Genomic DNA, 25,158 nt, shown 5'->3' with positions numbered 1-25,158 from the left:
AAACATGATCTCTCAAACTCACAGATAACAACGTCAGTTTCAACTTCTTTCTGGTCTTATTGTGCCTGAATCCAAAGAGAAACACTGTCTGTTCTCATTATCTTCTGTTAAAAGTTAATAACTTGCTCTGTCTTAGATTATATCTCACAAGTTACAGCCCCTTACGAAAAGTACCATGGTATTACCATGCTATTTAAGACACCGCCATTATGGTAGCAGCATCAAATTCTTCCAAGCACCACATAAATAACTTTAGGTTAATACTTTAGGTACACTATGGTCTCACTGTTTATTAATAAAGAGGTTTAATTTCCAATCCAGAACTCAAAGTTCAATGTCAGATCAACCAAACAGAAAACAACACTGATTCATTTACCCCATTCTCACAAAATCATAACATGTGGTCATAACATGGTACTGAATGAGCATTTACATTAGTACCACAGAAAGACCATGCTTTGTTTGTTTGTTTTTTGGACATAACGCATGGTACTTTTGGAAATACCCTGGAATAGCACCAGGTAAATAAATAATATGAATTTCAGTACCATGGTATAAAGTATATCGTGGTCTACAATAGTGCTTTTTTTTGTAAACATTGTAACTATTACAAAGTTATTCAAAGAAATGAGTCACCGTGCATGTTCAAAAGCACGGTGATACTATGGTGTTTTTTGTCAAAGCCTTGTAATGTCGTGTTTGAGTTTCTCTTTCTGACTTCCTGCGGAAACACAACAAAGCACACATATACTAGCAGCAATATTTCCCATAAACACACAAATACAGCCGAAAAGCTGAAATCTCCATGAACCTCTGATGTTCAGTGAGAAGTTACAGTTTCAGGATGTTTCTTGTTTGTTGTTTTCTCTGAACGGAAACTGTTTCGACCGCAGGAACAGACGCCTTTGCTCAATCAGCACTGAAACAAACCCAAAATCTACACGTGCATGTGTGTTATATAGGAATTACCAAGAACTGAGACTTTATTTCTTTAAGTTAGAGTAATGAAGAGATGAAAGCGAGCAGCCATGTTGTTAAACATTAACTCCATCTTCACCTCATTCACCCTTTCTTGCAGATATGAGTACTTTTTTTTTATTTTTTACAGTTTATAGTGTTAAATTATTATTTAACGCGTTGTATTGTGGTGTATAGTTGTAGGTTTTGGTTTGTAGCTGTGTGTTTAATGGAGGTTTAGTGAAGTGAAGAGCAGAAGTTCGGTTTTGACTCACCGGAGCGAATTTCCGCCGCTGAGATCCCGTTAAAAACCCTCCAACATCAGCCTCTCATCTCAGCCTGTGATTTCTCATTAGATTCTCATTGTATCCGATGATTCAGTGCAGTTGAGTCACGATTCATTCACGAGATCTCCGGTGTAACGACAGACCGGCTCTGTGTGATATCGCCATACTGGAGTAAGTCAACTCTCTCTCTCTCTCTCTCTCTCTCTCTCTCTCTCTCTCTCTCTCTCTCTCTCTCTCTCTCTCTTCTTTATTTGTATGAGCACGACACACACTGTTGCACTCAGTATTTACACATAATATTGCCACATTAGAGACATGGAAACAAACATTTATAATTCCAAAATATTGTTAATATAAACTATATTATATTATATTAAACTATTATTATATTATATGTAAATATATATTTATAAATATATATTATTATATATATATTATATTATGTAATATTTATAATAATAGCATTTATTTTAATTTAAATAAATTTAAATAAATAATTATTTTAGTAAATACATTTTTTATTTTAAATATTGTAAATATAAATTATCATATTATATATGATATATATAATACAATAATAATAAAATTATCTATATATCTATTGTAAATAATGTTATGTATTTTACATAATACTTATAATATTATTAAACTATTATTTATTACAATAACAATTTTATTAAATTATTAAATTTTAAATACTGTAAATATGAATTCTTATATTATACATAATACTTATAATACAATAAGAAAAATATAGTTCTATCTATCTATACATTGTAAACAATGTTATGTATTTTAATTTATTTTATTAATATCATATTACATTTAATATTTATTTAATAAAACAATTGTTTATTTATTTTTATATATGTAATTATATATAATTATAAAAATACAAACTAAATACATAAATACAAAATAACTATCTACCAAACTACTTTTATATTTAATTTTAAGTTTATTTATTTAATTTTGAATTTTATTTCGTTTTAATTTAAATTTATATTTTAAATATTATACTATTTATTTATAAATGTTATAATATATCATCATATATATTCAGTGTTAATACAAATATATTTGGAGCTATTAAAAATGTTGGCAGGTCACGTGAAAACCTTTCTTTATTTTTGTTGATCCCATTTTTGTAGCCCCACCTTCACAACTACTCACAACAATGAACAAATAATATATTATTAATATCAGACAGTATTATTACTAAAATTTGAAAATACTAGTCAGTGTAACATTCTGTTCTGGTTTAGTTTTCGAGAGGCTAATAATGTAAGCAGATATACCAGAAGTTGCAATCTATCATGCGAAATACTTGAATTAGAAACCTGCTCTCTCATTTGAATTCTTTTATGAAAAACAAATGCATGTTATTTGGAATGTCCATGATTTATAGATCATATTTACACAAATTTTCAACAAGTCTGAAGCCATACAATAGTTTAAAAGTACCATTTTTTACTGAACACAAGAGTGAATGACATGTGAGAACTACAGCGGATGGGAAGATTATTAGTGAATTAATAAAATGCTATCATATGCCTTGGAAAAACCGCAAACAAGTCAATGCTTATATAGTGTTTTTGGCAGTATAAATCACCATGCATTTGTTGCTGCCTAAGGACATGTTGCATAGAATCTCCTTTTGTGTTTCACAGGAGAAAGAACATAATACAGGGTTGGAGCAACATGAGGGTATTTTTGGGTGAACTCTTCCTCTACGTGTGTAATGCATGATGTCAGAGCATTAGGATCTAGAGGACACCAACCACAGATTGAAAACAGTGGTGAGTTACATTATTATTTAATTTATTTTATTAAATAACATATTTTATATGTAAATACTTATTTATACTGAAAATATAAATTATATAATATTTATAATACAATTATAATATTTATTATCAAACATTTTCTGATACAAGGAAATATGCTTTCAAAATATAAAATATATAAATTGTTTTTTTTTTATGGTGGAGCTATTCAATTTGTTTTGTCAAGACCTTTTTTGTAGCCACTCTATCATAACTGTGAACCAACAGTATATTATTAATATCGCTCTATATATATCCTTATAGTCCTTTAAAAAAATGTTCTTCATTCATCTGACAGAGAGCTTGGTTGATTATTTATTTATTTGGGTAATATATAAGTTTTAGAATATATAATTTATTTTTAAATAATATATAATCCCCTTAATCAATTTTAGCTTTGATTTCACTTTTATATAACATGTTTTTAGAAGGATCTCAGGAGGTTTAGAGGCATGGAGGAAGGACCTCAATGAGGAAACTTCAATGAATGATTGGAGAGCTACATTTATAATATAGCTACAGTTTGAAATGAAATGAGAAAAACCAAAGGCACTTACAAAGTGGGCAGTCAGCTAAACTAGCCACACCCACCAGCATTAGCCACATGCTTAAGGATAGGCCACACCCCTAATGTACATCAATGGTTGAAACCTGACCGGTGAAAATAATTGTGGGTCTTTTGCTCCTCCTTCTCTGAGGTTTCACCATTCATTCTGTGATACATGATATTACTACTTTTGAACACAGGTCATTAATCATAGTCCTCCTGCCTTTATTCTTTTCTTGGCCCAGCACACAGTCTCTTTTTTTGTGTTTTCTTGCTGTTGTGTCTCTTCCTCTCTCTCTCTCTCTAGTGAACCATTATCTCAGTACACAGAAAATACATCAACACAAAATAAGATTTCTGTCTAAATAAAAGGTTGTTTATTTACAGAAACCACAATCTTTCTCCAGAGAGCTGTGCGTTATTCAGAAGAACTGCAGGCTGAGTAATGTCCCCAGAGGAGTTACAGCTGATGAGCAGCGAGTTTATTTCTGTCTGTCCGTGACATCTTAGAAGGCCAGGAACTCTGGGAGTGTTAAACCTGTACAGAATGTGATCATGTGGCAGAGATAAACACACTTTCCCAGATGAGTTGAACATTAACTCTCCCACTGCCCATAAACGGGTGATTTCCAAGGCTTTGGTGCAGTAAAAACAGACGCTCTTGTGCAGAAAGGGCTTTAGCTTCACAAATGAAGCTGGAGATGCAAACATGTTATAGTTGAAGTGCTTCAGTACAAATACAGTACTACTACAAACAAATAAACAGTGGTGTACATTATTATAATGATAGATTATCAGGCAACAGCTGTGAATTAGTTTGTAATGTACTGATTGTGATCCTAAATGTTCAGTTTTGTCCGCCATACAGAGCTAATTAACTTGAAATAGTCTAATATGCACAGCCAAAGACTTTAATTTACTTGTTGATAGCCAGTAAATTTTACTAGATTGCTAATCTAACTAGTTTCCTCATTTTTAAAGAAAGGAGTCTGAACTGGTACTTAATGCACTTACATTTAAATGCAAAATTTTTAATTAAAATGTATTAATTATTTGTAATTAATTAATTATTATTATTATTATTAATAATAATAATAATAATAATAATAATAATAATAAATAATTTTATAATTATTATTAAATAATGTTATAATTATTTTTAAAATTCTCAATATAAATACAAAATGTTGATTTTCAAATATATTAATTATTTTTAAATAATTCTAGATTACTAGTTTCCTCATGTTTATAGAAAGCAGTGTGTACTGGTATAATGCGCTTAAATTTTAAATGCAAAATTTTGAATTTTCAATTAAAAATGTACTAATTATTTTAAATAATAATAATAAATGTTGTAATAAAATTATTTGTTTTTATTTATTATTTTTAAACATTTCTCTAACCCTGCTCCTGGAGAGCTACTGTCCTGCAGATTTCAGCTCCAACCCCAATCAAACACACCTAAAGCAGCTAATCAAGGTGTTCAGGGCTACTTGATAATTACAGGCAGGTGTGTTGGAGCAGGGTTGGAACTGAAGTCTGCGGGATGGTAGCTCTCCAGGAAGCAGGGTTGGAGATCCCTGCATTATACATTACATTGTTATAAATTGTGTGTAATAAATAAACACTATGTAAGGGCCTTTGTGTTGTTGATAAATGTGTAGTTTAAGGAATATGTTCTTTATTGTATTTATGTCAAAACTGAACAAATTATTCTTGTGTGTGACATCAAATAAAGGTGGAAAAAAGGGAAAGAAAAAGCCTAAGAGAGTTTGCTGGTATTAGCTGGTCTCACAGGCTGGTTTTAGAAGGTTTTGGGGCACATTTGATTTGGTCAGGTTGGAGGACCACTTTGATGACCAGCTAAACCAGCTGAACAGTAGGCCACATTACACCAGCAAACCGGTTAAGGATTGTTCAAGATTTTATTTTCAACAAGATATATAAACTAAATTAATAAACAGAATTAATAAAGTCCTCGTTTTTATGTTGGAAAGTGTTCAGTGAAGGTCAGTCACGTCATTTTCAATGTTGTTGCGCTGCCATCTAGCGGTCAGAAGCGGCGTCAGCGCTTCATAAACGGGTCGTTTCTGTGATGATGCATCGCGGGTTAGTATACAACACACACACGCAGATACATATATATTTATCTGTTACAGATCTGTGTCTAAAACCAAAAACAGGTGAGAATATCTTCATGAACATGAACATCAGTCGGTGTGTTTTATCCAGCAGGGGGCGCGGAGATTTACAGTAAACATAAACACACCACCCTCTCAGCACATTACTATAGCTAATAATAATATTAAGCGACATTTCAAATTAAAATGCCAATAAAACTTCTCAAAAGGATTATATTTTAACTATAAATATCTTTATTTTAGAATACACAGTAATATTTGTGTGTGTGTGTGTGTGTGTGTGTGTGTGTGAGAGAGAGAGAGAGAGAGAGAGAGAGAGAGAGAGAGAGAGAGGAGAATTGGTGCATGAAAAAAATGTCCAATGACCAAAAAAGAGGTTTTCATGGAAACAGAGATGGATTTCTTGCCCATTCCATAAATAGTTACATAAAACTCTTTGCGTTTTATTTGTATATTTTATTGTATAGCACGAACACCATATCTCTCACCCAGGGCCGTCTTTAGCTGACGCGGGGCCCGATTTCTATTTTGAACTTTTTTATATTTTTTATTTCTATTCATTAGGCTATTTTGTCTACCTTGGTCTGTTGGCCGCGGTGCCCGGTGCGACCATCCTAAGTACGGACCTGCACTCACCTGAACAGGGTTTGAAATGTGAAATCGAGCATTTCCAGTGCGTATGTTCAGTCCAGGTGAGTGAACTCCTTTCTAAAGAGGCCTGTCAATCATGAAACCAACCTGCACAAGTGTTTATTGAGCGGTCCTTTAGTCGCTGAAGTGACACTGATGAAAGGGAAATGACCTGCATGTAGGTTAAACAGAACACGACACTGGCACACCACACACAACCTCCAGCCTCCCCGGTTAACCGTCACGGAAAGCGCCGCGTGGGCATGTGTGTTAATTATTCAGCCCTATACTGTAAACCTCCATCAGACTGAGAGAGAGGGAGATTGTCTTACCTGTGCCCTCAATGACTCCATCTGACAACCGATGTGACTAGAAAACACTTGAGCCAAAATCACTTACGCTACCGGTCAAAAGTCTGCCGTAAGATTTTTTTTGGGGGGGCAAGAAGTTAATAATTCATTAAGAAAAAAAGTGACAGTAAAGACATTTATAAATGTAACAAAATATATATATATTTCAAATTTTACTTTCTATTTATTATTCTGGAAAAACATCAGTTTACTCAAAAATATGAAGCAGCACAACTGTTTTGAACATTGTTAATAATAAGAATAAAGCAAGAAAATGTGATTAGCCTATTTTAAAGGGGGCGATTCTTTTCTATACCCACTGCATTAAATATGTGATTAAAGACAGGTAAATTAAATTAAGTAATTTACATACCAAAAGATTGTAAGTTTTCCCATTGACACTTTACTAAACGTCCTTTAGAGAACTTTCTGAATAAAACCAGCATCTGATGACATTAAAGGAATCTTTCACTCGGTCATGATTTCCATGTTTAGGTGAATTGATCAGTACAGATACCTGTGGACTGAAGAGATGGCCATCACCATCTCAGCCAGGTAGAACTGAGCCACGTCCTCCGGGATATGATCACCAAACTTACGCAGAAGACAGCACTGTACATCTGACAAACACAAGATCATTGACTCATGAATCCTGGAACACAACAGACTACAGAACTGAATCATGTGATCATTCTGAATAAATCCTTTCAACACATTTAACCTGTTTTATGTTCACCTGCTTCTCCCATTGCTCTTTTTACATCATCCTTTTACATTTACATTTGGTCTATAAAAAAAACTATTTAAAACATACTGAATTAAGCTACAAACTCGATCATAATGCACAATGTTTCCATGTAACATGCATTTTGAGGTGCAGCTCGTCACATTACTGGAGTGTTTTCACTAGTTAGCTCACCTGAACAGGTTCGTAGATTTGTGTTGGATGTCTTAGACGTGGAAAGCAGTTATCTTCGGAATGGAAATATGGATATTTTATTTGTAAACATCATACTTTGTTCGTTTGTTTTAGTTAATGTCATAAAACGATCGAGCTATAAGCCGGCAGTATTGCTGACAGTGTCGTGTAAACATGGATGAAGGCACAAAAGCGGAATAACAGACAAACCGATTCAATTGAGTGAGTCATTTACGCCGGAACCGCTCCGATTGATTCAAACTCAAATTTGTGACTTCGATAATTGAAAAAAAAAAAAAAAAAAAAAGTTCAAAAGAGCCATTAATTTTCGAATTTCGACATCGCCTGTAATGATTTTAAAAAGCAGCAGTGATGGGTAAAAAGGAGCTTTTCAAAACTCCAAATCAGTTAAACCTTTGCGTCGCAAAATGATTCACTGTTTCGAAGCGCTCCAATTCAGATCGGGACTTCGGAGCGCCTATTGCGAATCATTTGACTCAGATCAGAAATAAGCGGGTTCGTGAATCGTTTGATTCAGATCGTTGAGTTAGTATTCTAGGCTCATCTGATTGTCTGTGCATAGTAGCCTATGCTTTATTAATAATGAGTTTTAGAATATATTGTGAATATTTTTTTCAGATTTTTTTATTTAGGCTATTAAACAGTACAAACCATCAAACCATTAAGAGCTATAAAAACAAAACAGAAAAAAGAAAGTAGCCTAAGTAAGTATTGGCTACTCAGATACAAGTGTAAAAAAAGTAATTAATTTACATCTTAAGAGGACATAGGACAAATATAGAGATACAGTTTTCACTGCTTTAGGGTTAACAGAACTTTAAATAGTTTCCATTTACTTGTCTAAATCAACTTTAAATAAAGAAAAGGGAGAGCCAGTAAATTTTTGTTTATGTGAAATTTAGCTAGAACAGGAAAAAATAAAATTGCCTAGGTTATATTTTCCTAAACTCTAAAAAACCTTGGGTTGTTTACTTGGTTTGGTTATTCAACGTTTATTGGGTTATTTCTATAACAATGCAACCAGCTGGGTTAAAAATGTAAAATTTCAGTCGATCAGTGCAACTGAGACAAAAGATTCAGTGGTAAGTTAATATAGGCCTATCTTTGCATTCGATAACGATGAAGTAATAGTTAAAATTTTATACAGCAACTTTATAATAATGACACTATCATGATGACTTTAAAGAGCTCGAGCTGCGCGCTGATAATCAACACAGCGTTACCCACAATATAGCTGTCGTCAAAGTTATTTTGGTTATCGTTCTTCGTGTGAATGGGCCTTTAAATAAGACCCTCTGATTCGGATTTACGTGTGTAGAGAGAAACTTTCTCAAACTCAAATCATCTTTTGCAAGAGAACTGCTCCTTTTATTCCATCCAGTGAGAGCAGCTCAACCAATAACACACAGGTCTAACACACGTGAACACGCTGATCTCCTGTACATAACTGAACTCCACATATGTTCATAATTACAGGAGAGGGGCTTTCTGCTGGAGACCGTGGTTGCTGCTGCTTTGAGGAAATCAAGTAAGCAAGGCATATGTGTGAGTGATTGTTTCTGTCAATGCCATCTCATTGCTTGAAGTTAGTGCTGCAGTTTAAAATTCAATGCATAGCCCAGCTCATAGAGTACATGCTCTGATCTCTACAGACTGTTCTAGAGCACAAGTTCTTCTAGAGCCAGGGTTCCCACGCCTTTTAACCTATAGGTTAAAGAAATTAATACTTTTGTTCAGCAAGGTTGCATTACATTGTTCAAACGTGACAGCAGAGACGTTAAGGTTACAAAAGATTTCTATTTCAAATAAATTCTGTTCTTTTAAACTTTCATCAAAGAACCTTGAAAAATGCATCACGGTTTCCCACAAAAATATGAAGCAACTGAAGGATCATGTAACACTGAAGGTAATGATGCTGAAAATTAAGCTTTGCGTCACAGCAATAAATTAAGTTGTAAAATATTCTTAAATATAAAACAATAAATTTAAATCACAATAATATTTCAAAATAGTACTGCTTTTACTGTATTTTTGATCAAATAAATGCAGCCTTGCATTTCAAAAACACTGAAAAAAAATGAACTGACCCCATTTGAATGTGTATATATATATGTATATATACACACTCATCATTTTTATGATAGGTGTTGTCATTGTTTAACAATAGATTATTATTTTTTTTTTACAATTCTGTTTTCATGTTTATATTTATTTATATTATATTGTGTTTATATTTATATTTAAAAAATGCATACATTAAATCTCCATAACTAACATTCTATTAATTTCCATGACCTTTCCAGGCCTGGAAAACCAATCAAATTCCCTGACAATTCCAGGTTTTCCATGAGCCTGTGGGAACCCTGTAGATCCTTCCTCCAGCCAATCAGCCGCCTCCCGTCCAGAACCCTGATCAGAATCACAAAGACACACACGTACAGTAAGAAGACATGCAGATAGAAAGAGACACGTTCCTCTTGCTCAGCTCTCTTCTCGAAAGCTCAGGGTGAGCGATCAGAAAGTCCCGTCCTTTTGGCTTCCATCATTCGAGGTGTGTGGCTCTACTCCTGGATCGGACCCGTGCAGGTCAGTATGTAAACACTGAGGTTGACCGACGGTTTTTGGAAGCAGCAAAATGAATGAAAATAACTAGCTTAACCTAGCCTCAGGTGTCAGGTGAGGCAAAGTTATTCAGTGCTGTTGATGGCCGTTATCAAAGTGTCTTCACTGTCCTGAGGAGCAGAGAGCTAGAGAGAGAGAAAGGGCGAATCATTTTTATAATATTGATTGTTTAATTGGTCCTCCTGATGAGTTGGTGTTACTAGTCCTGCGTTCAATGTTTCTCCTGTTTTATCAGATCACAGGCAAGTTTGATCACTCCAGTCTTGGTTACTAATGACGGACGGTTCATCTTCCCCCGTCTTCCTTGGTCTATTAAGAATTGAATGACTATTGTTTATCCCTTACGGGGGCGGGAATATGGTAGTTCCAAGTCTCATTCCTGGGCTGTTGCCATGGTGATGTTCTGTGGGTGTGGCAAGCTGTGGGACCCTGAGGATGCCAGGGAGAGGGCGGAGCTTGAGGAGGAAATGACTTGCCGAGACTGACACCTGTGAACACATATAATGTGCTACTGTTGTTTAAAAATAGCATGTAAAATAGTTTGGAGTAATTTAAAGTGAATTATGCAACACTCTGGTCTCATTAAGTGCATGTTTAATTCAGCTAGTAGCATCAAAGAGTTTTTGTTTTATTTTTAATAAATTTTTAAGTCAAAATGTCTTTATTTTGGCAGTCCAATCAAATTAGGAGTCAATAAATAGTTTTAAATTGCAATTCCACTGGAAATGAGAGCTCAAGTCAGGAACGTTGAATTGTGTATTAGGTCTTCCTAGTATTTTATGCATAGAAATATGTATATACTGCAGAAATGGTATGAGAAATACACTCATACATATTCCATTCCAAAAATAGCCCATACATATTTGAGAAATCTGCACTGAGATTCAACTATGTGCACATGAGCGCTATGTTATAGAGATTATGAGTTAATCTCGGATTACTGTATGGGCCATATCAAACTATAATTCTAATTTAATCTAATCACACACACAAACCATTAAAAAAAATTACATGGCTTCATGAAATTATATTTAATTATATAAAAAATTATTAAAAATTGTAAACAATTAAATCTATTATATATTCAAATATAATTATAATGTGTGTGTGTGTGTGTGTGTGTGTGTGTGTGGTATATATATATATATATATATATATATATATATATATATATATAAATATATTTAAATCTATTGAATTTTTTTAAAGAATTATACTATTTTGATATTCAAATTTAATATATATATATACAATATATATATATTTTTATAAAATATATAAAATAAATATATTACATATATTTATTTATTAAATGTAAATATATATTTAATATATTTATTTACATATTTTACAAAAACATATGATCATGTATATATATATATATATATATATTAGTGCTATCAAATGATTAATCACGATATCACATGTTTTTATAATATATATAGGGTAATATTATGTATATATTACATATATATATTTAGAAAATATTTACATATATTATATTTCTTATATTCATCTATTATAAAATATTTAATATATTAACATATTCTTCTTATATTACATGCATTTTATATATACATATTTTACAAAACAAAACTTTTATATGATAATCGTGATATCATATGTATATATATATATGTATATATATAATATATAAATGGTATACGTTATGTTTATTGTATCTTACAAGTTTTACTGACCATGACTGAGATTTTCTGACCCGTCCAGATGCTGATTTCTCTCTGTAACTGGTGTTGTCCAACAGCATATCTCGGGATAATTCCACCTCTGATCCAAACTTTGGGAGATCCAGTTGAAACATGACAGGAGGAGTCATGTCCAGTTCCATAACCATTATATTCTCTGCCTACGGAGGTACACGAGGGACAAAAGACACAGGAAACAATCACGTAAAACTGCACACTGCAAAAAAAAAAAGTTCTTAATTAGTATTTCTGTCTTTAAGTTTATAAATAACATCAACATATTTTTGCAGTGCACATAATCAGGCAGCTCCAGCACATGAACAATTTCAACCATTTGATTTGACATCCTCTGGCCATGTTCCACTTTTTCTTCCTACTCTTCCATCTCTCTCTCTCTCTCCATAAACATACCCTGTATCTGGAATGAGCTCCCATCGCTATGGCAACCCTGGCGTACTGGCTGATTGGTCGCTTGTATCCCACAGCGGAGGTGGGTCTTCTCTTCATTTGCGTGAATTTACTTCATGAACACAGAAAACAGACAAGATCATCTTCACTCTCAGTGTGTGCGCTGTTCTGCTCAGAAAAACACTCAGTCACAATGTCAGATCAGAGTTATTTTACTGTCATTGAAATAGTATTATAGTTTTTGTTACTATTTTTAATTAGATACTATTTTTATATTTTCTGCTTCATTTTAATTTTAGTTAACGTTTTAGTAATTTTGTTGTATGCCATTTTTATTATTATGTTATTTAAATATGTTTGAATAGATTATTACATTTTAGTTTAATTATTTAAATACTTAGACTAAATGTAAATTAGAAATCTTGCCTTGAAAATGAGCTGAAATAAAATAAGTTTTAAGTTATTTAATATTTTATTTCAGTTAACATTTATTTTATTTTTTAACTAATGAAAGTGTTTTTAAAGCTTTTAGTTAACAATAATAAAGTCTGCATCAAATCATGTTGTTACTTACATAAAGTACTATGATATAATACCATGGTATTCTGTGAAGTACCTGGTAAGTACCGTGGTATTTTTGTTTTCCATGAACAGGAGAGCTTGTGTTCTAAAGGTTCTAAAAACCTAAATGTTGTTACAAAACTTATTTTATCGTTTTGATGACTTTACTATTACTCTAAAATGTGCAAAACGCTGAGTTTTGATATTTGATATGTTTCATCTGGCAGTGTTAAGTGCTCTGATACTAGCATCTGATGCATCAAGTGTATAGATGGAAAACACTCACTCCTCTGCAGGAACGAGAGGCTGAAACTTCCACTGGTCTTCCTCAGCGTCAAACTGAAGTCTGTTCATGATTTTATTCTTCTCTTCAGGAGGTATAAAGTTCTCTATAATCAGATATCTAATGAGACACAGACACATTAGCTGTGTGATTGTTCTTAAACCTCAGGCAAAGCCTCCCTTTAGAGACGTCAGCAATGGTAAAATGATGCATAGATGGAGCTCAGACTCACTTGAATTTGAGTTCTCTGGTCAGTTCATTCTGTGTTTGCTCCAGCTCCTGCCGGCTCCTCACATGCTCATCATTCACATCCTGAATGTCTGCCTTCAGAGACTGAAGCTTCGCATACAGCTACACAGACAGAGAGAGAGAGAACATGTGATCAGCCGTCATCTGCAGCATCTGTCCTTCATCATAATCATCATCACCTTCATCCATCCATACTTCATCATCATCCATCCTTAATCATCTTCCTTACCATCATCCATCCTTCATCTTCATTATATCCATCCATCATCATATCATCATCCATCCATCTTTTATCATCACCTTCATCATCACCATCATCCATCCATCCTTCATCAACATCCATCCATCCTTCATCATCATCATCATCATCATCCATCCTTCATCTTCATCACCTTCATCCATATTTCATCATCCTACATCACCATCGTCTATCCATCCTTCATCATCATCCATCCACCATTCATCTTCATCCTTCCATCCTTCATCACCATCATCCATCCATCCATCCATCCTTCATCTTCATCATCCTTCCATTCTTCATCACCATCATCCATCCATCTTCATCCTTCCATCCTTCATCACCATCATCCATCCATCCTTAATGCATCACCATCATCCTTCATCCTTCCATCCTTCATCACCATCATTCATCAATTCTTCATCTTCATCCTTCCATCCTTCATAACCATCATCCTTCCATTCTTCATCTTCATCCTTCCATCCTTCATCACCATCATCCATCAATTCTTCATCTTCATCCTTCCATCCTTCATCTTCATCCATCCACCATTCATCTTCATCCTTCCATCCTTCATCACCATCATCCATCCATTCTTCATCTTCATCCATCCATTCATCTTCATCCTTCCATCCTTCATCACCATCATCCATCAATTCTTCATCTTCATCCTTCCATCCTTCATCTTCATCCATCCATTCTTCATCTTCATCCTTCATCACCATCATCCATCCATCCATCCATCCTTCATCTTCATCATCCTTCCATTCTTCATCACCATCATCCATCCATTCTTCATCTTCATCCTTCCATCCTTCATAACCACAATCCTCACAACCATCAACTTCATCCTTCCATCCTTCATCACCATCATCCATCAATTCTTCATCTTCATCCTTCCATCCTTCATCTTCATCCATCCATTCTTCATCTTCATCCTTCATCACCATCATCCAGCCATCCTTCATCTTCATCCATCACCATCACTCATCCATCCTTCATCTTCATCCTTCCATCCTTCATCACCATCATCCATCCATCCATCCATCCTTCATCTTCATCATCCTTCCATTCTTCATCACCATCATCCATCCATCCATCCATCCATCCTTCATCACCATCCATCCTTCATCTTCATCATCCTTCCATTCTTCATCATCACCATCATTCATCCATCCTTCATCATCATTATCGTCCTTCATCTTCTTCTACACCATCATCATCCATCCTTCATCATCATCATCCATCCATACTTCATCATCCATTCTTCTTCATCAATCCATCCATACTTCATCCCCACCTTCATCCAACCATATTTCATCATCCTTCATCAACATCATCATCCATCCAGCCTTCATCATCATCATCACTCTCATGCTGTAATCAGTGCTCAGTCAGTGTTAGTGTGAGAGGTCAGCAGGGGTTAGAGGTGAAAGTCAGGAAGGAGCAAGTAAAGGCTCTACAGGACTTTAAGGCAGCTGATTGTGTTTCATCTGAACATCATAGCAGTTATTCCACACTCAGAATCCAACAGGAAGTGATGTGTTCTGGCAGAAAGTGGCATGCAGACTAATGTGGGAACAGTGGAGCTGAGTCCTGTTTTGCCTGTCTACTATTGAGAATGAATCTCCGTCGTCATCAGAGCTTGAGGAAGAGGGTTTTGGTGGTTAGCATGCTAGCAGTAGCCATAAAGATGAATGCAGGATGGCTAGAATTAGTTGCTGTGGAAGCGTTTGTGCTTTTTATAACGCTTTAATGCCAAGACTAGCATTTAGCATTAGCCTCGTCGTAGCCTCTGACAGTCAGCGACCGAGCAAGTGTAAAACAAACTAACCTTCTTGTACTGATAAAAGGTGTTTTATTTTCACAGGGATTGGGGGCAGGGGTGATCCAGGGGTCAAATGTCAAAGGTCCAGAATTAGGGGGAGCAAGAGGAACAGGAGTCAGGGAACTCAGAGCTGTTACATTTATATATATTATCAGTCTATTCAGTGGTTGCTAAAGTCTCATTCAAATGAGTCTGAGGTTTGATGTTGGTATTAATGTTATTGGAAAAAGTCTCTTCTGCTCACCAAGGTTGTATTTATCTGATTAAAATTACAGTAAAATTAGTATTATTATAGAAATATTATTACAATGTAAAGTAACTGTTTTTTTTTTGTATGTGAATATATTTTAAAATGTAATTTATTCCTGTGATCAAAGCTGAATTTTCAGCATCATTACTCCAGTCTTCAGTGTCACAATTATCCTTCAGAAATCATTCTAATACGCTGATTTGCTGCTCAAGATACATTTCTTTTTATAATCAATGTGGAAAACAGTTGTTTTAATAATTGAGATTTATTGATACTTTATTTTCAGATTATTTTTTTTTTGATTAATAGAAAGTTCAAAAGAACAGCATTTATTTGAAACAGCACTTTTGGTCAATTTAATGCATCCTTACAGAATAAAATTATTTTTATGTTAAAACAGATTTTTTTTTTAAAGTTAACTAAAACCACATAACTATTTTTGTTACTTGAAATAAAATAAACTTTAACAGAAACAAAATAAAATATAAAAAAACACAAACTTATTTTATTTCAGCTAGTTGCCAGGGCAAGATTTCCTATTTTTATCTAGTTTATCTTGATGTACTAAAATAATTGAATGTTAAACTGACTTAAAATTGATATATATATATATATATATATATATTTACCAAAAAAATGAATAAAAATTCAATTACAAAAATACACAAGTATATGTATATACAAATACAGTATATACAAATATATACATACAATTTATACTGCATTAGCTATTTATATTTGAGGAAAACCTGTTTAGATTAGATTTTTTACATAAATCGATAAATCAATTTGTGACAACACAATATGGGACATTCATTTGTCATTAACCTTTTGCTTTGCATCCATCAAGTTCCAAATAAAAAGTAAAAAATTATCAAAAGAGATGACGTTCCAGAATTACTTAATATTGGGAACCACTGTTCTCAAAACAGTGACGTTCTCTGCATTAGCAATCTCTGAATGTGACACCATCACCATGGTTCCCCTCTCTTCAGGTGTGCGTGTATGTGTGTGTGTGTGTGTGTGTGTGTGTGTGTGTGTGTGTGTGTGTGTGTATCTCACCTTTTTGAGTTTCTTGGTCTTTGCTTCCACTTCCTGTTGCAGTGAGGAGAATGTTTCTCTGAGTTCTAGTGTCTCCTCATCCTGAGCCAACACTTGCTGCTGTATTTCTCTCTCTCTGCGTGTCTGCAAACACACACAGATTCACACACTCAGTTACACGTTGTACATGAGCACAGAATGCCATATGGATGCTGAAGGTGAAGTGTGTTGTTTTTTGTGTCACTAGTAATCGCATTAAAACAGTGTGTGTTACCTGTTCTGCAATCTCATGTTTTTTGTGTTCAAGCATCTTCTGTTGCTCATTAGTGTGATCAATAATGTTCTTCCCACCAACCAGCAGCTTGCTCTCCATTGCCTAGCAACCACAAGAAACCATCAACATCACCAGCGGATCACATGTAGAGGTCACACTCATAAGGATATATCAAAATACTTCAGCTGCTTTAAAATAAAGCTTAGATACTACAGACATTACATTTTTCAATTTATATACACAACTGTTCAAAATCTTTAGGCATTTTATGTATTTTGTCTTTTTATTTTTTAGTTTTAGTTTACCTGAGGGAAGAAACTGTGCTTATGCCTGGCCATTATAGTGTATGTATATATATATATATTTTATATATTTTTGTAGTCATTTATTATGTGCAGGTTTTGTTTATTTTTGTATTCTATTTTTTTTTTTTTTTTAGTAATGTTGGTACCTAAACAATTAAAAAATATAATTAAAAGTAATATTTCTTTTGATATACAAACTTTACCGACCCCAAACCTCTGAACAGTAGTGTATAATGTAAAAAAAAAATTAAATTAAGATGCAGTGGAAATTTGAACCAATGAGATTTCGTTGTGCCTTCCCAGTGTGATGCAACAAAATTAAGCTGCTTTCTATTTGTGCAGCATCACACTGGAAGAAGCCCCGCCCATAACAAAATCTCATTGGTTCAAATTTCCACCACCTTAATTTAAAATATTTTTTTACATTATACACTACTGTTCAGAGGTTTGCTGTCACTCAAGCAGCCTGAAATCACAAACTCTCATTGAAAAAAGACGACTTGTGGTTTCTTTCTCGCTACAAATCGCTGTAAATGTCAGCGACCTTTTCGAAGGCATGATGAAAATCAGCTCTGTGATTCTCCTCCCCCACTCGACACAGAGCTCTCTTTGTGGACGGCAGCAGCTCGTGGCTTTAGCGACACACAAAGATTATTGTCAAAGGGCCACAACAGAAACCAGAACAAAGCCTGAGCCCAGAACTACAGCTGACCCGCACGGCCCATCAGACCAGCTCATAACATCTAAAACACCCTGTCAGAACCCACCAGACTTCACAGCACACGTCCCTCTGATTTACACACACAATTCATCTCTCTGTCTCTGTGATCACGGGACTGGAACGGATGGAATGGGAGGAGAGATAACGCAGAGACATGGAAAGTTGGAGAGAAAGGGCTTTTTGTCCCAAGGGATGAAACCAAAACCTTCTCGAGTTAATGTACAGCCAAGCAGAGGGGCGGAGACAAGTACAAACCTTATCAGCATGGTCATGAATATCAATTAGGTGACGTTACTGGTCTTAAAGCAGGTTTTACCTTGCAATGTGACCAACAGAAACAATTAAAATAGAAAAACCCCAAGCAATTTAACTACATACATACATGTAAACATACATATACACACACACACACATATATATATTATAACATTATCATCATAGTTATGAATATTAATTGTGAAGTTATTAACAGTGGTGTCACATTCGGCCAGTTGCACCTAATGGGTCGTAATGCAGTTTTTACGTGGCCTGCTACAATTTTTTCTTTCCAACAAAAACTATTCAAATATATTAAATTATATTATATAATAAAATATAATATAATAAAATGTCAGTAATTAATATTTTGAATTAACTTTTTTAATATTTTATTTTTCATTTTAATTTTAGACATTTTGTTATTTGCGTTTTGTCTTTTTTTATTGTTTATTTAAAACATTATAAAATAGATAAATAAGAAATGTGGTGCTAAATTACATGTGCTAAGCCCTTTAGACACTCATATTTTGAATTAGCTTTAGAATTAGCTTATATATATATATATATATATATATATATATATATATATATATATATATATATATATATATATATATATATTTATATAAAATTTTAGTTTTAGTCATTTTGTGCTTTTGTCATTTTTTACATTTTATTTTAAATATTTCTATTTAACTTTAGTTTACTTTTTATTTCTATTTAAATAATTTTAGAACAACAACAATTAAAATATAATGCATTTATTTCTCAAAAAATAGATTTAAATAAAAAGGAGCAAAACCCTTTAAACTACCAGATTTCAAAAAGAAGTCATTAATATTTTGAATTAGCTTTTTTATATTTTTTCATCTTATTATTATTATCATTATTATTATTATTTATATTAAACTTTTTTATTGGTACCAAAGTAGTAATGTTGGTAATTAAATATAACATATAGAAATATATAAAAAATGTAAATAGTACAAAACTCTTGAGTAATATTTTGTGAGTAATAGTTTGAGTAATATTTTGAATGCTTTTATATTGTATACAATATACTGTTACAGTATTGATGGAAAAAAGATACAGAACAGAGAGAGAGATGGTTTAAAATAGACATGGGCCTCTGGGGAAGCACCAGCAGGACGCCCAGTCATCACACACACACACACACACACACACACACACACACACACACACACACACACACACACACACACACACACACTCAGCAGCAAAGATGCTCTCGTTTAACAGAGACCTTTCCATCCAGGCCCCCCACATTCCCATCACCATAGCAACAGAGCTCAGGACCAGTCTGGCTCATTATCTATTCACACTGCTGAGGAATTCATTGGCCAGGAGCTCCAAACACAAGCTGCACCCACCTGCACATAGAAGCTGACACATCAATATTTAAGCAAAGCATGCTGGGAGAACTGTCAGCATGTACAGGCTTCGTTTGGAATTGAACACTAGCATACATTATATAACAATTTATTGTGAAACAATTATATTGAATGTTTAATTCAGCAATTGGCGTTCAGTTATACTGGTAACAAAATGGCTTTTTTGCATTTTTTAATTCATCATCTGGAGATTCCATGTATACAATAATACAGTATAAAGCAGTGTCATTTCAGTATTATGTAATTTTGCAGTATTTACTAATATTTTGAAATAGTTTTTAGTTTTATATTTTCAGTTTTCATTTTAAAATTAGTTTTAATACACCTTTTAGTATCCGTGTTATATGCTTGACATTATTTTATTTTCTATTTCTATTTAGCTTTAATTCATTTTAAGCTTTTTAGTTTTATGTACTTAATTTTAGTACTTAGATTGTATGCATACAAATATACAATATGTATCTGTTATTTCAGTGTTGTTTACATAATGTTATAACATTAAACAATATTTTGAGTTTTTATTTTTTAGATTTTCAGTTTTCATTTTAAAATGATTTTGAATGTAAGTTTTAGTAATTTTATGTGCTTTTGTCATTTTTTATTAGTTGGATGTTTAATATTTATATTTAGTTTTAACTTGTTTTTATTTCAGTAATTTTAGTACTTTACATCATTTATTTAGATTGGCTGCCAAAGCAACAGTTAAGTTTTTCCATCCAGTATTTATAATCTATTTATTTAAGGTTTATTGCATATAGTTTTGGTTTTTGTTAACAATAACTACACTGGTACACACTGGTATACACATTAAACACACTGTGAAAACAGTATGATTATACTAGTATTATACAGTATTATAGTACGCTACTCCAAATGCACAGTCACACACACAAACAAATCCAAAAGACACTATATAATTATGTTTCTTCCTGTCTGTCCGTCTGTCTCACCCCCACATCCTTTCTTTATAATTAAACTGGAAAACAGTTGTGTAAACAGACATTAAAGGCTAAAAGTGTGTGTGAAGTGGTTTAGTCTGTTCCACAGGTAAAACAGGCACATGATCGCTGGGACTTCACAATTAAACACTCAGTTCACGCCAGCAGCAGCACAATGAATCTGGGGCAAAAACTGAGTCATGACCTAAGTTTGGAACAACACCATACTACTCATACAATGTGTGCAGCACATATAGTATGCAAATACTCTGTATGCATAAAATTCCTGAACACTCTGTTATTACTGTACATTTTTGTAGATATTCACTGAAAAAAAAAAAAACAAAACAGCATACAAAAAAACAGTTGTGTATATGACAAATCTATTTAAATATATTGAAATTTACAGTGAGTAGCAAGCCAGTATGTGATTGTGAACACAGCTGTCATGTTTGTAATCAGACATTCAGTGATGTGCTTCCTGTGTTGGTTGCTGTTATTGTTTGATATCGAGTGATGTGATTGGCTCACAGCCCAGGGAACAGGATGAGGACACGATGAATCATCACCTGTCAGGAAATGACCCACCAATAATCAGGGTTATTTATAAATCTGAAGCCCCTCTCTCATCCTGCATCAGGCCAGAACTACCACAAACACCTCCTATATGAGAATGAAGAGCTGAACAAGCTGAACTTTATATTTCCAGCCGCCTGCTTTGCTGTCACATGCACTCAGAATAATGCACAAGCACTTTACTATTTCAGAAAACACTTTGTTATTTTAGTATTGTTGATGTTTATATTTTCAGTTTATTTAGCTTTCATAATTTTGTTTTTGTCATTTTTCTGTTTTTGATTTATAAAATAGGTCCATATGCTTTTATTAAGTTTTAGTTTTTAGTTTTATTTAGCTTTATCTATCATAATTGTATATTTTCTGTTGTTTTTGTTATTCGTTTTTTTTAATGTCTTTTTTTAAATCAAGTTTTTTTCTTAATTTAGTTTTAGTTATTTTAGTAAACTTAAACTAAATAAAAATAAGAAATATTGCCTTGGAAACTAGCTGAAATTAAATGTTTTATTAATTTAAATAAATTAAATAAAAGTCAATTTAATATTTTTTTATTTCAGTTAATGTTTATTATAAAAATAATAAATAAAAAATTGTTTTATATATTGTAATAGTTTACATATTATTATAGTTTAAAAATAGTGTATATGTTATAAAAATAGTTTTTTATGGTCTTAGTTTTAGTTAATTATAATAACCCTCACACACAAACACTGTTGATGGGAATCAGACCATTACTATTATTATTATGTTAACTGTAATCAATGCTTTTACAGCAGACAGTGTTTGGAAACTCTGCCTGGCTACTGTCTTTTGATTGGCTTAATGATGACCGAGAAACAGCCAGAGCACGTGATTGGCTGATCGCAGCAGGTTGTCTTCTGTGATTGAGTCTGTTAGCTCTGATTCACACAGCTGAAGGTCTGTACCTGTTATTAAATACACTTCTCTGTAACCTGACAACATCAACGGGAAGAAAAAAGCAAACCTGTGTTCTGAATAAAGCAGCTACTGTCTTGTTTAGATATAAAAGGATTATGCACAGTATTGTCATCATCAGAAGATCAACAGGCACTTGTGTTGGATCGTGCAGTGGAGGAATTCGCTCTGTTGTCATGGTTACGCTGTGATTTGACAGCAGAGATCAAACACATGGAAACTCACATGGACCCTGAGCTCTGCTCTGACACACAGCATTTGTCGACCTCTTTTTGATTCGCTGTCGTTTGATCTATCTATCTATCTATCTATCTATCTATCTACCTACTTGAGTGTGATATCTATTAATTACATCTTTCCATACAACAATATGTAAGGAACTTTTTTGTTATATATAATTTAAACTTACATGCACAACATACCTTAAACTTGGCTGTGAGGAGTTCTGTGGCCTCTTGCTCCTTCTTCAGATGTCTCATCATCCTCTCTTTCTCTTCCAGGAGTCTCTGTTTCTCCTCGGCCACCAGAGAATGATCGTCTCTGATGGCCTCCTTCTCTCTCTCCAGCTTCTCCTGCTGCTCCTTCATGTACTCCTGCGCCTCCTTCTCCATGCTTTCTTCATCATCATCTTCAACATCCTCCTCCTCCTCCTCTACCTCTTCTTCTCCTCCTTCTCCGGTCTTTCTCAGTCTCCTGCTCCTCCTCTTCCTCTTGGTGAGCATGCCGCGTTTATCCAGCTGCGCTTTCAGCCGGGCGATCTCCTCCTGGAACTCCCTCAGGAGGGCGTCTTTGGGGTCTTCGTTGACACGAGGCTTGTTCTTGATGTTCTTGGCGCGGTTGGCGTAACGCAGGGTAGTCAGGGTCTCCTCGTAATTGTAGGAGGCCGGTCCCAAAGTGGCCACCATGATGGTCTTGGCGTTCCCGCCCAATGAGTCCTGCAGCAACCGCGTGAGTTTAGAGTCACGGTAGGGAACGTGAGAACTTCGCCCGTCCACCAACGCAGAGATTACATTTCCCAGAGCGGAGAGGGACAGGTTGATCTTGGTGGCCTCCTTCAGACGTTCTCCTTGGACGCCAGTCTTGGTCTGTCGCTCACTGCCCGCAAGGTCAACCAGGTTGAGTTTGCCAACTCGGATGTGGTTCTGTCCGTCTGGCCCAAGCTGGCTGCACTCCACCGTGATGATAAAGATAGCATGAGACCTCGAGCTGTGCTCGTTCATGTTGGTGAAGCCCACCGATCTGGTCTGGTTCCCCACATTCATCACGTGCTCGATCTCCTTTACGTTCTTGGTGACGAAAGAGGACAGATCTTTGATGTAGACCCCTGAGTCGGCGCTCTCCTTCAGCTCCAGCTTCTTGCTATGGTCTTTGGTGAGCAGGTCGCGGATCTCCTCCTGGTAGATCTCCAAATAAGAGGCCCGGACCAGGTACTGCTGGTTCTGAGAGCGCGAGATGTGTGTGAAGATGTGCTCAAACGAGTTCGGGATGATGCCGCGGCGCTCGGCGTCCAGCCACTGGCCTTGCATGGTGTACGTCTTCCCGGTTCCCGTCTGTCCGTACGCGAAGATGGTGCCGTTGAAGCCGCGCAGAACCGAGTCAATGAGCGGTCGCACCGTCTCGTCGTACAGGTCGCTCTGTTTGGAACAAGCATCGTAAACCGCATCGAACGTGAAGGTCTTGAGCAGCTCTCCCAGACCCGCCTTGGGGTTCCGCAGGGCCACCTGGCCCAGTTTCACATCCATCTGCACGCTATTCTCATACCCCATCGATTCCTCTTTACGGTTGAGCGGGCGACACCGAACCACCACCTTCACCGCCTCGCCGTTTTTGGCTTTCATGGACATGTTGAATCCGTCTATACGAGATGAATGGATCACGAATGAGCGCAGTGTTCCCGTTAAAGCAGACGGACGATGGAAGATGTCAGCATCAGCATCAGCCGGTTACCGAGCGCATAGTGTCAGTCCCGGTGCAAATCTCTGCGGTCTCCATAAATGAATAAAAGATAAAGGCGGTTCCGTCATGAACACGTATGGATGAAATCATAAGCTCAGAATATCTCACCGATTTCCACCGAAACACAAGAAGATCCGAAATACAAGCGCGTCTGGCAGAGAATCACACACACAAACACACACACACACAAACCCTGCCCAAACACACACACACACACACACACACACACACACACACACACACACACACACACACACACACACACACACACAAAAACAAACAAAAACACAAACACAAACCATAACTGCCAGATCTGGCAAGAGAAACAAGCAATCTGAAATAGGGTGGAGATTTTTTTAGCAATTATGGCTCTGCTATATTAAAGAAATTTAATATATCAGTGACTTAAAAAAAATGTCTATTTGCTAAAAGAAATTTTCATGGTTATTAAACAGATAAGCTAGGCTACCTATAGGCTATTTAATAAAATAATAGACCCACTGAACAAAGACAAACGCGTTAAAATTTAATTCATTCATTTTTAGAAAAAAAAATATTCCATGCATTATAATAGTTTCTGTATCTTATGCATACATAATCTTCTTTAAATCATTTTAAACTATTAGGAAAAAAAGTTTAAATGTCTAGAAAAAAAGCAACTACTCATATTTATAAACCACTTTATGAAAATCAAGAGCAACATAAAATAAAAAACATCGAAAACACCAAAACACAAAAACACACAAAAAAAAAACACACACACAAAAAAAAAAAACACACACACACACAGTCTGGTGCACTATCCTTGTGGAGACTCTCCATGCGTAATGGTTTTATACTGTACAAACTGTATTTTCTATCGCCCTACACCTAAACCTACACCCTCACAGAAAACTTTCTGCATTTTTACAATCTAAA

At 34.7% G+C, this 25,158-nt stretch overlaps 1 protein-coding gene and 1 long non-coding RNA gene across 2 annotated transcripts; one reads left to right on the top strand and one right to left on the bottom strand.

Annotated features, from left to right (window-relative positions):
* The first annotated feature begins 765 nt into the window (after positions 1 to 765).
* LOC122149040 lies at positions 766 to 4,651 on the top strand. The gene is made up of 3 exons (XR_006162818.1): positions 766 to 1,415; positions 2,915 to 3,043; positions 4,005 to 4,651. It is a non-coding gene; the product is annotated as an uncharacterized LOC122149040 (long non-coding RNA).
* Positions 4,652 to 9,698: 5,047 nt separating this feature from the next.
* Positions 9,699 to 24,418, bottom strand: LOC109056047 (kinesin-like protein KIF3C). Its single transcript, XM_042778281.1, has 8 exons — positions 22,707 to 24,418; positions 17,139 to 17,240; positions 16,886 to 17,008; positions 13,491 to 13,609; positions 13,262 to 13,378; positions 12,418 to 12,526; positions 12,001 to 12,167; positions 9,699 to 10,788 (listed from the first exon to the last, which is right to left on the bottom strand). The coding sequence occupies exons 1-8, from the start codon at positions 24,126 to 24,128 to the stop codon at positions 10,674 to 10,676; spliced, it is 2,274 nt and encodes a 757-aa protein (XP_042634215.1). The 5' UTR covers positions 24,129 to 24,418; the 3' UTR covers positions 9,699 to 10,673.
* Between the last annotated feature and the right edge of the window lie 740 nt (positions 24,419 to 25,158).

The sequence above is a fragment of the Cyprinus carpio genome, chromosome A20, assembly GCF_018340385.1.
Source record: "Cyprinus carpio isolate SPL01 chromosome A20, ASM1834038v1, whole genome shotgun sequence".
NCBI classification, from domain to species: Eukaryota; Metazoa; Chordata; class Actinopteri; order Cypriniformes; family Cyprinidae; genus Cyprinus; species Cyprinus carpio.
Note: the sequence above shows the minus strand (reverse complement) of the source record. Positions and strands in the feature narration are given on the sequence as shown.

What these genes read in the sequence shown, in the direction of transcription:
- LOC109056047 (XM_042778281.1), bottom strand. Translation starts at nt 24,128, where the DNA reads ATGTCCATGAAAGCCAAAAACGGCGAGGCGGTGAAGGTGGTGGTTCGG. An exon ending in ACCAGAGAACTCAAATTCAA is followed by an intron (nt 13,379 to 13,490) that starts GTGAGTCTGAGC and finishes GTGTCTCATTAG; the next exon opens with ATATCTGATTATAGAGAACT. An exon ending in CCTCTCGTTCCTGCAGAGGA is followed by an intron (nt 12,527 to 13,261) that starts GTGAGTGTTTTC and finishes GTGTTCATGAAG; the next exon opens with TAAATTCACGCAAATGAAGA.